The sequence below is a fragment of the Gracilinanus agilis genome, chromosome 4 (genome assembly GCF_016433145.1).
Source record: "Gracilinanus agilis isolate LMUSP501 chromosome 4, AgileGrace, whole genome shotgun sequence".
Classification (NCBI taxonomy): Eukaryota; Metazoa; Chordata; class Mammalia; order Didelphimorphia; family Didelphidae; genus Gracilinanus; species Gracilinanus agilis.
Genome location: NC_058133.1, coordinates 189975438 through 189989199, shown reverse-complemented (window position 1 = coordinate 189989199; position 13762 = coordinate 189975438). Strand labels below are relative to the sequence as shown.

The following is a 13762-nucleotide window of genomic DNA, read 5'->3' as shown; positions in this document are numbered from 1 at the left end:
TGATTCCCCATCCCCACCAGTTACTAGTACTCTCCACTTAGAAATTACTTTGTATATACTGTGTATATAGATTGTTCTCCACCCCTCTGTTGACTATAATAAGCTTCTTCAGGGCATAATGCCTTGTATATATGTGAGGTATTTAATAAATGTTTTGTCGAATGGATGAATGAATCCTATTGACTTGTACAGTGCCTTAAATTAGGAGGGAATGGCAGCACCTTCCACCCCATATCTTGACCTTGAGACTGCCAGGCTCTCACTCTCAACCTTTTTGCCTTAGAAGTCCCAGAAATGTGTTGATCATCCTTTCCCTTCCCTTTTAGAAAAATAAAAATTATCAGCATCAGGTCTAATGGGAAAAGACCTTTGGGCTGGCAGCCCAATCGGAGCTTGGTCTGGATAACTCCTACTTCATTTCTGGCCCCATGGCTCTAGAGGGAGCTGTGTTACTTCCTTGGCATCCCTTTTTCTCAACTGGGCTCTTCTTGCCAGTAGACCGGATACAGGAGGGCGGGGATAACTGGGAGGTCAAGGAAGGAAGTAGGAGGTTACCTCTGTCAGCATCAGCTGCTCCCTGCACTTAGAGATTTTGATCATAGGAGAAGACCCCGGTAAGTAGGTAGCCTCAGCTTGCTCCAGGGTACACTGGGCATCCTAAGTGGAAGGGTGGGTACAGCATCCAAGTACCACAGATCACAGGAGCAAAGGGGCCAAAGATAGCATCAACCATTCCTTTATACCCCCTGTCCCAACTGGGCAATAATAGGAGGCTCAGAATAGGACAAAGCCCCCCACCCCTTGGGTCAGTTGGGTTTCCTTTCTGTGACCGTGGCCTGCCGAAGTTTAGCTGTAAGAAGATAGTCCCCAAATAAACTCATGATTCTGCCACCTAGGAGCCCTGGGATTCCCTTTCCCAGGTTTTCCTCTTTGGCGGGGTGGGGTGGGGGGAGAAGGAAAGGTGGTCTCTTTGTCCAGGTTTTCCTCTTTAAAGGGTCTTTTTGGTTCCAAGATTCCATTATGTCTACTTAGATCTGGAAAATACCTTAGAAGTCCCCCTTCATGTTAAGGTGAAGAACTTGAAAACTCAGTGGAGGTTATATTCTTTGCTCCAAGTTCCAGGTTTCCTTCCATGGGGTTTTTCTGGGTCCAGGATTTCCTCTGTGTATGTGGGGAGGTGGAGAGGGGTTGGGTGGCCTTCTATCTCTGTCCCTGTCCAAAAACCCTGCCAGGGAAGGCTTCCTCTCTAGATTGAGAATCTTCTAGGAGTAGAGAGTAGAGTTGTTATTTCTGGATCTGAGGCCCTTTCTAAGGATCTCTCAGTCTAAAGCCCTCTCTAAGGGACTCTGTTTAGTGAGGGGACTGTCTCTGGTTCATCTCTTTCAGTGTCAATGGACTCCATGCTAAGTGTGAGAGTTCCCTTCTTGGAGGTATCTCTTAAGTCTAAGCCTTTGTGTTTTATTTCATCAGCTAAATGACTCATACTACCACCAGCCTTCCCCCTAATCTTCCAGCACACTCAAAGCCCCTTCCAATCCTTTCAGCTTTGTCTTTGTTAACTTAGAAAAAACACAGAACTATTAAATAGTCATAAAGCCACTCTTTAATCAAGGGAAAGGGGGAACTGGGATACTTGGCCTCTTATGCAGAAGGTGCGCCTTGTGCAGAGTCCAGGATTGAACAGGGCTTCGCTCTGATCCCTGACCCCCTGGGAGTGACACTAGATGACTCCAAAGAACAAAGGAAATTGGGGAACTTATATACCATTTGGGAAGATCTAGGAGCTACAATCAAGCTTGGGAAAGGAATCATAGCCGGAGGCTAGGGTGTAAGGGAAGGGGCTTCTTACATAATGGATACTAAAGGATGGTCCCTGCTCAGGTGTGTCTTCCTGGGACAGGGTCTTTGATACTGTGGGCAAGACTACCTAAGACAAAAGGGTATTTAGCATTACCCTACGGTCCATTATTCTGTCTGCAACTGCTAGCCTGAGATTCCCTTCTGGGTGGATTCTCACAGGAACAGGGAACAAGCACAAGCTTTGGGGGTCTCCAACCTACAAGCTATTTCTAAAACTTGGGGTTCATCAGATCTCACCAAGCCACAAGTTTGGGGTCTCTAGATTCCACGTCGACATCTTCTTTAATCTTTTTTTTAAACCCCACCTACAAGCTATTTCTAAAACTTGGGGTTCATCAGATCTCACCAAGCCACAAGTTTGGGGTCTCTAGATTCCTCGTCGATATCTTCTTTAATCTTTTTTTTTTAAACCCTTACCTTCCCTCTTAGAATCAATACTGTCTGTGTCTGATTCCATTATGTCATTAGTGGGGGTTAAATGACTTGCCCAGAGTCACACAACTAGGAAGTATCTGAGGCCAAATTTGAACCCAGGTCCTCCTGCTTCTAGGTCTGACTCTCAGTCCACTGAGCTACCCAGCTGTTCCATCCCCATACATACTTTTTTAAAAACCTTTCCCTTCCACCTTAGAGCCAATCCTGTGTATTGGTTCTAAGGCAGAAGAGTGGTAAGGGCTAAGCAATGGGGGTTAAGTAACTCGCCCAGGGACACACAGCTAGAAATCATCTGAGGCCAGATTTGAACCCAGGATCTTCCAGCTCTAGGCCTGGCTCTCAATCCACTGAGCCACCTAGCTGCCCCAGGCTTCTAATATTGACCCACCTCTCTCAATGCTCTTGCCCTATATTACTGGTTTGGCTGGGTTTGAGGTGCAAGGTGGAATGGTTCTCAAGAAAAGCATTCCTTTCTTGGGCTAAACTTAACTTCAGTCAATGTGAGGCAATAGGCTCAATCTGCCCAACCTAGGCAGACAATTGAGTTTGGAATCATTTTCTTCTTGTGTCAGAAGGAAGTTGAGGGCTGAATTATTTAGCTCTCGAGGCCTTAGTAGGGGATCCCTTTTATATCCTAGTACCTAGAGATACCTATCTCTTGGGGGGAGGAGGGAGTCTTTGTAATACTCCTGTTACAAACCTATCAACCCAATGGTTTGAAGAATGCTAATCCCCAGCAGCTAAATGATATAGTGAATAGAGGGCTGGGCTTAGGATCTGGACTGTTTCCTGAGATAAGCCCAGCCTTATACATTTCTTAGCTGTGTGACTCTGGGCAAGTCACTTTACTAGTCACTTAACTCAGTCCCTTATCTGTAAAATGAACTCCAGAAGAAAGTGGTGAACCACTCCAGTACATTTGCCAAGAAAACTCCAAATGGGGTCATGGAGATTTGAAAACTGAACACACACACTGAATCTCCAGCAAATCCTCCTCCTCTCCCTACCCCCATCCTGGCCACAAAACCACCGTCCTAATGATTTACAGAGTCCTAATCCCCAGCGATTAGTGTCAAATTCAGAACTTGGGTTTCAAAGACATCCTCTTTTGGTTGTCCCTTCTTTTTGTATCTCCTCTCTCCCCTATTCTCCACCTCGGTATAACCTGTCTCCTCTCCAGAATCGAGGTCTGTCCATGGGGAAGAGCTGCAAAGTGGTCGTGTGTGGCCAGGCATCAGTGGGAAAGACCTCTATCCTAGAACAGCTGTTGTATGGGAACCATGTAGTAGGTGAGTGCTGGGATTTGGAAAGGAGAGAACAATGGGAGTGGGAAGGGGAAGGCATATTTCTAATCCCCACACATAAAAAGCCTGGAGGCCAGCTCCTTGCATCTAGGTGGCTGCACGGAGTCAGTACATAAGACTAGCCTATGTCATCCCATTTGGATTTGACCCTCCAGGATTAGGAAGAGCCCTCACTGTGGAGTCCAGGGTCCAAGAAATGATGTAGAAAGGAACGTTTTAATTAGCAAGGCATTTGCCTGGGCAACTCTCTAAAACTTAAAAAAGAAAAAAGAAAACCCTTATCTTTCATCTTAGACTTAATATTATGTATGGTTCTAAGACAGAAGAGCAGTAAGGGCTAGGCAATGGAGGTTAAGTGACTTGCCCAGGGTCACACAGCTAAGGACGTGTCTAAGACCAGATTTGAATCCAGGATCTCCTGTCTCCAAGCCTGGCTCTCTATCTACTGAGCCACCAAGTTGTCCCCTCCAAGTATCTTGAGTTGTAGAGAAGGTACATTGATAGAGTGAGTTTCCTTACCTGGGAGTTCACTATTCCAATGAAATCATGCTAATTTAATGTTAAGAGTACACTAAAATTATTTTAGTGTTCCTTTTATCCTTGCCCCAGTCTCTTCAGCAGCCCCCCAACTCCTGATTTTTCAACTTTTTCACTCCTCTATACACCTCTATACACTGAGGAAAGACCCTGGTTGGACCCTCTGGAAATAACAGTTTTAAACATTCCTAACCATCATCCTTAAGAAAAAAATAATAAACTTGTCCCCTTCCAGGTTCTGAGATGATTGAAACCCAGGAAGATATCTATGTGGGTTCAATTGAGACCGATCGAGGTGTTCGGGAGCAAGTGCGATTCTATGATACCCGGGGCCTACGAGACGGGGCAGAACTCCCCAGGCACTGTTTCTCCTGTACCGATGGATACGTTCTCGTCTATAGCACTAACAGCCGAGAGTCCTTCCAAAGAGTCGAACTACTGAAGAAGGAGATTGATAAATCAAAGGATAAGAAGGAGGTATGGCAGGGCAGAGCTGATGTGGGAACGCTCTGAGAGATTAGTGGGGGAGATGTGATCATTGGTGGAATTCTGTAACAGCTACCCACACCAGGAGGCCAGCACCATTTCATCAGGGACAGGCCAAAACTTATTTTTTTGAATGTTTTCAGAAAAGAATTTCAGGGAGTAGCTGGGTAGCTTGGTGGATTGAGAGTCAGGCCTAGAGATGGGAGGTCCTGGGTTCAAATGTGGCCTCAGACACTTCCCAGCTGTGTGACCCTGGGCAAGTCACCTAACCCCCATTGCCTAGCCCTTGCCACTTTTCTGCCTTGGAACCGATACACAGTATTGATTCCGAGACAGAAGGTAAGGGTTTAAAAAAAAAAAAAAAGAATTTCAACACCTGGTCAGCAGAGGTACCTAGGGTATCGCTCCCTCAAGTCTTCTGTAGGGAGGAAGAGTGGGGACAGGCTTCCCAAGCAAAGTTCTCTCTATTAATCTCCTTGTCACTTTTTGTTATTATTGTTGAGGGCAGATAGGTGGCACCGTTAGAGTGCCTGGCTAAAGGTCAGGAAGACTCAGCTTCATGAGTTCAAATCCTATCTCAGACACTTAATAGCTGTATGACCTTGGACAAGTCATTTAACCCTGTTTCAGTTTCCTCATCTGTAAAATGAGTAGGAGAAGGAAAGCCCCTTGCCACTGGGTGGAGGGGAGAAACCTTACTTCAAAGCATTAACCTGACTGCCATTTCACATGTGGCCTTCATTGCTTTGTTTTAGGGATTTTCCCTCTTCAGGTTTCTCTTTAGGATTTTTTTTTTTTTAAGCCCTTACCTTCGGTCTCAGAATTGATACTGAGTATTAGTTCCAAGACAGAAAAGCGGTGAGGGTGAGGCAGTTGGGGTTAAGGGATTGCTCAGGGTCCCAGAACTAGGAACTGTCTCCGGCCCAATTTGAGGCCAGGATTTCCTGTCTCTGGGTCTAAAGATCTATCTACTAGGCTACTTAGCTGCCCCTCCTCTTTAAGATTTAAAAACTCCTGCTGGAAAGACCTTCATGGACTGATGTTGAATGAAATAAGCAGAACCAGGAGAACACTGTACACAGTAACAGCAATATTGTGGAACAGTCAACTATGATAGACTTAGCTACTATCAGCAACACGATGATCTAGGACAATTCTGAAGGACCTAGGACAAAGAATATTCTCCACCTCCAGAGAAACATTGGGAATAAGAAAACAGATGGAAGCATATGATTTATCACTTGTTTGTTTGGGTTTATGTTTTAGGGTTTTGGTTTTGTAAGATTACTCACAGAAATGAACAATATGGAAAAAAATAAAACTAAAGATTTAAAAGCTCCTAGGGGAATATCATATGTGTGTGTATATATATATATATATATATTTTTTTTTCCCCCCACACAGCTGGGAAGTCTGAGGCCAGATTTGAACCTAGGACCTCCCATCTCTAGGCCTGACTCTCAATCTGCCGAGCTACCCAGCTACTCCCTGAAATTCTTTTCTGAAAATATTAAAAAAATAAAATATAAATATAAAACTATAATAAGTATTTTTAAGCTGGAACAGAGAATATCAGAGACTTTTGTTGTTGTTTTTTTGTGTGTGTGTGTCCAACCCTTTGTGATCCCATGTAGGGTTTTCATGGCAAAGATACTAGAGTGGTTTGCTATTTCCTTCTCCAGCTCATTTTACAGATGAAGAAATTAAGGCATACAGGGTTAAATGACTTGCCCACAGCCACATAACTAGTGCTTGAGCCCATATTTGAACTCAGGCCTTCCTGACTTGGGTCTAGTACTCTATCTACAACTTCTAGCTGTCCTCATGAAGGACCTTAATAATTACCTTATCAGGGATTAGCTGACAGTCAGGAGAGAGAACAAGAATGGAATACTAGGAAGGGAAGCATAAGGTCAGTGGGAAGGCACCATAAACAGTTACTCAGAACTGTCTCAAATGCTCAGACAAATAGGACTGTAGAACATGACATGGGACTGCTTGAGGCCGCTCAAGGTTTAGAGTGAAGATAAAGATGGAAAAAGAAATGATAGCCCAAATTCATTACTGAGACTTTCTTTGGAAATTGGTTTTTATTGCCATGTTTTGTTTGTATATCCCCTAGATGTCCCTTTGTATCCCTTCCCCTCATTATTATTATTTTTTTTAATCCTTACCTTCTGTCTCAGAATGGATACTGAGTATTGGTTCCAAGGCAGAAGAGTGATAAGGTCTAGGCAATGGGGGTAAATGACTTGCCTAGGGTCACACAGCTGGGAAGCATCTGAGGCCAGATTTGAGCCCAGAATCTCCTGTCTCCAGGCTTGGCTCTCAATCCACTGAGCCACCCAGCTGCCCTGCCAAGGTTGTTCTTTATAATTTTGTAACATTTATTTTTATCGTTCTTGCCATTTACATTATTGTACTCACTGTATATATGGCTTTCCTGACTCTGCTTACTTCTCTTTGTATCAGTTCCTATAAGTCTTTCTAGGCTTCTCTGTAATCATCATGTTTTCTCCAATTGATGGACATCTACTTTGTTTCCAGTCCTTTGCTCCCCACCCTTCTCCCTCCAAATACTAGTATAAACATTTTGACCATCTAGACTGCAAATGCAGGGAGAGATGAGATCATAGTTCACTGGAACATTTGCTTAGAATAAGATCCCTTAATGGTAATATGGCTAACGTTTGTATAGTCAGTCATGTAAAGTGCTTTAAGGTTTGCAAAAGGTTTTACATGTACTATCACAGCCTTTAAAGTAGAATTATTATTCCCATTTTATGGATTAGGAAACTGAGATGGAGAGAAGTTAAATGGCTTAGCTATGATTCCACAGTTAGTGAAGCATTTGAAGGAAAATTTGAACCCAGTTCCTCCCGACTCCAGGTGCTATATACTCCCCTACATGAGCACAGTCTTTACTCTGCCCATCTCCTCAATCCTTTCCCAGGTCACCATCGTGGTCCTTGGCAACAAATGTGACCTTCAGGAGCAGCGTCGAGTGGATCCTGATGTGGCCCAGCACTGGGCCAAGGTGGAGAAGGTGAAACTATGGGAGGTGTCTGTGGCCGACCGCCGCTCTCTCCTTGAGCCCTTCATCTACTTGGCCAGCAAGATGACTCAGCCCCAGAGCAAGTCGGCCTTTCCACTCAGCCGTAAAAACAAGGGCAGTGGCTCCTTGGATGGCTAAGAATTTCCCTTCTCTCTTTCCAACACCCCCCAGCCCTAACCCTATCCCAACCTTGCCTCACCTCCCAACTCCTTGGGGTTTCAAGTCATTGGGAAAATGAAGGGACAGGGTAAGATGGGCTTCCTGAAGTCAGTCTGGCAGAGGACCACAATGGTAAGCCATTGGGAAACACCCAGAGTCTCATCTCACTCCATTGTTTCTCCTTCCTTGGAGAAGGGTCCAAATAGTGTAAGTTACTCCACAGCCATCACTCACACACACACCCCTGCTCTTGCTATCAGCATGAAATCCAGTTTGAGAGTTGGTGATAGCGGTTGACTAGGGTCCCCTGTAAAAGGCTCCCAGGAGCTCCAAGTCATGGTCCTTGGAAAAGGATAATCAAGCAGGAATATATTGGTATTTTGGTATATATTGGTAGGAAATCATTTCCTCCCTATCTCAGGAGATGTCTCCAGCTCACTTGTGTCCTTTCCCTAATAAGAAGAGCTCGAGCCACTGGGGAGACAGAAACTTCTCATTAAGTTCTCTCCTGCTTGTTCTCTTCCTTCTTCCCTGGGAGTCTGGTCATGATACAGTGTAAGGGATCTCCTGGTTGGAGTCCAGGAGGCCAGTCTCAACTCTTCACTTACTAGCTAGGTGACATTTCCTTTCTGCGCCTCAGCCTCCTTTTCTGTAGAGATGAGAGTCAAAACTAGACTCCTTGCCTTTCCAGGCCTCTTAATTTTCTTCATCCCTTAAATGTGGCCCAGTGCTGGGCCAACGTAGAGAAGGTAGAACTGTGAGAGATGTCTGTGGCCACCAGGGGGCAGGAGCACACCATCCCTGTTGACTATTTAGACATCTGTTATGGTAGGGAGGGGTGCTTGTCCAGTAAATCAGACTGATGCCCAAGGGGGCCAATGTTTTCCAACCCTCTACTATATTTATAAATAGCCAGTTGGCTTTGGGGATTTTGCATAGGTTGTTGGGGCTGGGGCGACCTTGGCTGTAGACTATTGGGCCACCATAATGAAGACTATATAGGGCACTCCTTCTTCTGCCATGGGTCCTAGTAGTACAAAGCAGGTCAGTAGAAGCCTTTCATTGGCTAATCATCCATTTGGTATGTGTTGGTGAATGCATGCGATACTCTATACTGTTACCGTGTCTTCCTGCCAGCAACATCAGGCACCCGTGCCGCACATGAAGACATGTACCAGAAGGCAGCGCTGGGGGTTTTGTGGGGTAGAGGTTAACACAAATACACTGCGAAGCTCCAGACTCTTTTATTGATGAGTTGGACATAATAAAGCCACAATAGCTTATTATAAAAAAAATCCCCCCTCCCCTTTTCTTGTTCTCTCCCACTGGAAACATCTGAAGAAAAAAAAAAAAAAGATAGGTGGAGGATATTGGCCAAGTCTTAGGAGGTGGCTCGGGGGTTATTTTGAAAACAATTCTTAGAAATTTGGGATCAGACTGGGTCCCACTACTCCAATTTTACTGTCTACGTAGGTTTGGAAAGTGCTGGGGTCTGGGATGTGAAGGAAAAGGAATGACTTTTCGGGGAGGGGAGGGAGCTAAAGTGCACTGGAATAGAATGGGGTGGGGGGAGAAGAAGGGGAGAATGCCTGTTATTTTCCATAAGGTTTAAAAGATTCGGGCAGGGCAAAAGGTGTTAAGGAGGCTCAGACATGGGCCAGGCATGCATTCTGGAAGACAGCAGAGTAGGGCTCTGGCAAAGGGCTAAGTCTGGGATTGGAACTTGCCTGGCTGCCACAGACTGAATTTTTCTCATAGCAAATCTCTGGAATGGACCACCATTCCCACCAATAGCCCACTCCTCCTCATCACCCTCATCACCCTCATCTCATGAACATCCTTCCGAGACTGAAGCAGTCTCAACTCGGCACTGCCCAGACTTGGAAATGTCCCTCTCCTTTTTCCTAATGATAGTACTCTTCCACAGCAACATTACCCTAAGGTGAACACTAACCCGGCACCATCTTATTCCCTTCCCACACCCCCAACATGCCCTTTCTGTGGTCCCCCAAAGAATTATATGCCTGGGGAGGGGAGGCCCCTTTAGTGGAAGATACCCCCAAAATAAGGGGCTAATGGTCGTAAACTTGTCCCTTCCCCTTGGGCCCTGGAGAAACATGAGAACTGAGGGGTGGGGAGCCCTCCAGTCACCCACATGGCAGGGACTGGGATGAGTAGTAACCAGATTTGCTTTCCTCCTATTTCCCTTGAAAAGTGAGACTACTTGGAGCTGGCTTTGGGGATTTTGCATAGATTGTTGGGAGTCTGTTAGTCCCTGGGGCTGGGGAGACCTTGGCTGTAGACTTATAGGGCCGCCTTAATTTCAGGCTCCAGGGATGGCACCAGATGGTTAGGGAATGGATGATTGATAGAGACACCTGGTTCCTCACCCCAACCACAGCAGGGGCTGGTTACCTTGTGTGAACTGGAAGTATTCTGCATAAGGTCAGATTAGACTTGGAAGAGACCTTAGAGGCCACCTAGTCCGGCTCCTTTCGAGAGAGAAGATGATGCTAACCCTAGACATGGGCTTCGTCTTCTCCCCCATCCCAGACTACCAGTTGTAAAGAGACATTGCTCCATGGCAAGGGCGAGCTGGACAGGAGCCAGGAAGCGGGACTGCTGGGGAGTCAGCTTTGGCCTCCCCCAGGGAGGATTAGTATGGAGCAAAGACAATGGGCCCAGTGGCTGGGCGGACAGCTGCGGCTGGTGAGCGGAACAGGGCAGGCCCCAGCATCGGGGCTGGGAAGAGGGTGGTAGCGGCAGCTGGGGCTGGCCGAAGAGCCAAGGGCCCTGGCAGGGTGCATACCGCAGCAGTGGGGAGGGGACCGGGCAGGAATCGGGCTGCCAGGGTCTTGGTAAGTTGCTTCTGTAAGGCCAGCTTAGACTACAGAAAAAGACACAGAGAATCCATTACTACAAGAAACTACCCACCAGCACCTGTCCCGCATCCTTCCTCCTGCCCCCTCCCATAAGCACATGCACCAGACTTTCTTCTCCATCACCTGTCTTCCTGTCTGGGGGTGGGGATGGGAACCCTCAGGAATGAAAAGGGGTGAGAAAGGAAGCTGGGTGGTGGGGATTGTTTCCGGGGGACCCTCACCCAAACACACACAAACCCCCTCACTTGCATGCCCTCATAGCTGGTGCTCCCTCCCACCTGCCGGAAATTCCTGGGCACAGCCCAAGACAACAAAGGGACAATTTCTCATGCCCTTCCCAGCAGGGCAGGCTCAGGAATGGGGTCTACATCCTTCCTGCTACACCCATAAAAGCCTGTCAGTAGTCAAAAGTTCTCATCCTCACCTCCTAATGTCTTCCCCTGTTGCTATCTCTTCCCACCCCACCCCCCCAAAAAACCCACCAACACTTCATCCCTTTTGACTTTGCCTGGCTCGGGCTGCCCACCCAGTCTTCCTGCCCCTAGGACTTGAGAGTTGGGAGTTCCAATGTTCAGAGACAGGTACCTTGAGGATACTCACAGCCAGCGCCCCATGTTTCTGTAGCTTGCTATGCTGACTGACCTTAGCCTTCAGGGGTTTCCCTGCCAGCCTGTCTTTGTGTCTTCGGCTACTCATGTGCTAAAAGACACGAACACAAACGGGTGTGGGTTGAGACAGGTTCCCCAACCCAGGCTTCCTTACCTTTGGGATTCGTGGTAGCAGAGGAACTGAGGAAAGTGAAGTCTCCCTGGTCTCTCACCACCCTCTCCCCTCTCTAAGTGTCAGGCCTCCTCTGCATGGAGGTGCATTCCTTTCCTTCTTAGCCCAATCTCCCTCCTGCCCCTTCCCTACATGGCTCATACCACTTCCCACATCTCTGACCACTCAACACCCTCCATCCCTTACCTCTTCCCTTTCCCCACCTGCTTGAGTTGGGTTTCAGAGTTGACGTGGAGCTGACAGAGGGCACAGTGGAAAGAAGGGCTGGGCCCCGGCTTGCCACCTGGGGCCCCTGCCACACGCTTGGCTTTGTGCCCAGCCCCTCCCCGAGGCATAATTCGACCCCTGCCCCTTCGAGGAGCCCCTCGATGGCCATCTACCATCCACTTGTGTTTCGCTCCTGCGGGGAGAGAGATCCTGTCAGAGGCCAATGATGGGAATGCGGGGACAAAGGTACATAGTCTCTCCGACCTAAAGGTCATCCCTCAACCTCCAGAATATCCTGTTCATCAAACTTAGCTTGAGCTGGAGAGACATTCTCTGCCTTGTGACTGAAGCTTTTCTTAGCCTCTCTTATTCCAGGGCCATAACCCCCTAATTTCTAGCAAGTCCTCCTGTTCTGGTCCTCTGACTTTGTCTAGGCTTGAGAGCCCATCTCAGAATCATGGTTTGTGGCTTTCATTCATGATTAAAGGAAGTGCTTAATTTCAATTAGAAGTTAGTGAAATAAAGATGTCATTTTTCTTCCATCTAAATTTATAGTCCTCCTGAAGTCTTTTGACAGATCCTCCCCCACCACCACCACCACAAGGGACCCTAGGTTAAGAACCCTAGTTCTAGAGTCATAGAGACCTTCAGTCCCATCTTCTCAGTCTTCTCTCATCCCAGATGACTTCCCTCCAGAGACTGTAGGTAAATCTAGGAGATATGGGCCACCTTGGCACCCAAAAAGACTCTTGGCCCCATTATAGAAGGGCACTGGGCAATTAGAACAAAATCAAGCTGCTGTACCTTTCCCATTTCCTGGCCCCTAGAACGGGTAAAGAATATAGATTTTTTACTTCCTTCTCTTAGAAGAATCCCACCCTCTACTCTCCTTTTCCTTCCCTTACCATGTGGCACCCTCCCCCCTGCCAAAGAACCAACCTACCTGTATTATGGGCTTGGAGCTGTGAGGCTGAGTTGACAGTGACCTTACAGGTAGGGCAGTAGAGAGGGCCCTTCTCATTCCTGTTGTCCGAACCCACGCTGCTTCCTGCTCCTGCCCCCATTCTAGTACCAGGCATTTCAGCCCCTGGCCCTGGGGATGAGGGGGAACAGGAAGGAGAAGAGGACGAAGAAGAAGAAGCAGCATCGGAGAGGTCCAGGCTAGCTGGCTCCCTGGGAGTGGGGTCCAATGTCTTCAGCAGAACTAAAGGAGATCCAGGAGAGGCTGCCAAGGGAGCTGATGAAACAGAGGCCACAGGTCAAGGGCCTGAGGCATAGACCCTGCTTCTCTTCTCATCTCACCTCATGGACTGTCTACAGTGGTCTTCATTTTTTTTTAACAGGAGGGGGGAAGGAGGGCTCTAAAATATTGAAGAGAGAAGAAAGAGGGAGGGGATGGGGGAGGAAAGCACAAGATAAACTGGAAGGGGAGGCCAAGGTTTAAGTCACTTAAAAGAGGAAGGAAAGGGGAGAAAAAAGGAATGAGGGAGGGAGAAGCAAGAGGAAAGGGGGGTGGAGTTTAAAACACTTAAGAGAGAAGGGGGGGAAGAGAGAGAGCAAATGGTCTTCATCTGTATATTCTATTATCACCATAGTGGTCATTAAATGACAAAATAAGAGATCCCCAGCCCCTGTTATTCAGGTGGAGAGGGGAGAAAGTGAGTGAGGAATAAACACACACTACTATACCCTTGTTCTGGGGTTCTCCAGGAGCTCTGCTGTCAGGAGGTGTAGTGACTGGACCAGTGGCTCTATCCCGGCCTGGAGTATGGGTCCTCTGCTTACTCTTGGCAGCCTCTACAGCCTTGAGCTTTCTGGCATGTTTGTGACCTTTGTAGTGAGCTTCAGCTTGGTTCTAGAGGAGAGCAGCAGGGTACAGGAGTACTGTTCATTCAGGGACACATTCATATATTCATTTATTTATTTATGGCAAAAGGGGTTAAGGGACTTACCCAGGATCACACAGTTAGTAAATGTCTGAAGCAGGATTTGAACTCAGGAAGAGGAGTCTTCCTGACTCCAGGCCTGGCATTCTATCTACTGTACCTTCTAGCTGC

General features: G+C 47.1%; 2 protein-coding genes across 5 annotated transcripts in view; one reads left to right on the top strand and one right to left on the bottom strand.

Annotated features, from left to right (window-relative positions):
• Positions 1-557: 557 nt before the first annotated feature.
• NKIRAS2 (NFKB inhibitor interacting Ras like 2) lies at positions 558-9131 on the top strand. The gene is made up of 4 exons (XM_044672441.1): positions 558-614; positions 3476-3584; positions 4372-4613; positions 7576-9131. The coding sequence occupies exons 2-4, from the start codon at positions 3491-3493 to the stop codon at positions 7813-7815; spliced, it is 576 nt and encodes a 191-aa protein (XP_044528376.1). The 5' UTR covers positions 558-614; positions 3476-3490; the 3' UTR covers positions 7816-9131.
• An 87-nt stretch (positions 9132-9218) lies between these two features.
• ZNF385C (zinc finger protein 385C) overlaps positions 9219-13762 on the bottom strand; it is a 45243-nt gene continuing 40699 nt past the window's right edge. For 3 of the 4 annotated variants that reach the window (XM_044672438.1, XM_044672437.1, XM_044672440.1), the window contains 5 exons: positions 13395-13560; positions 12649-12942; positions 11702-11898; positions 11304-11417; positions 9219-10723 (listed from right to left, as the gene is read on the bottom strand). In XM_044672438.1, coding sequence (XP_044528373.1) covers positions 10493-10723; positions 11304-11417; positions 11702-11898; positions 12649-12942; positions 13395-13560 — 1002 coding nt within the window. In that variant the 3' untranslated portion in view covers positions 9219-10492. The remainder of the gene's footprint in view (positions 10724-11303; positions 11418-11701; positions 11899-12648; positions 12943-13394; positions 13561-13762) is intronic. The other variant, XM_044672439.1, reaches the window with a different exon arrangement.

Excerpts from the sequence above, each read along its gene's own strand:
- NKIRAS2 (XM_044672441.1), top strand. The coding sequence starts at position 3,491 with ATGGGGAAGAGCTGCAAAGTGGTCGTGTGTGGCCAGGCATCAGTGGGA. Across the intron at positions 3,585-4,371 it reads GTATGGGAACCATGTAGTAG|GTTCTGAGATGATTGAAACC; the intron begins GTGAGTGCTGGG and ends GTCCCCTTCCAG. Across the intron at positions 4,614-7,575 it reads AATCAAAGGATAAGAAGGAG|GTCACCATCGTGGTCCTTGG; the intron begins GTATGGCAGGGC and ends ATCCTTTCCCAG.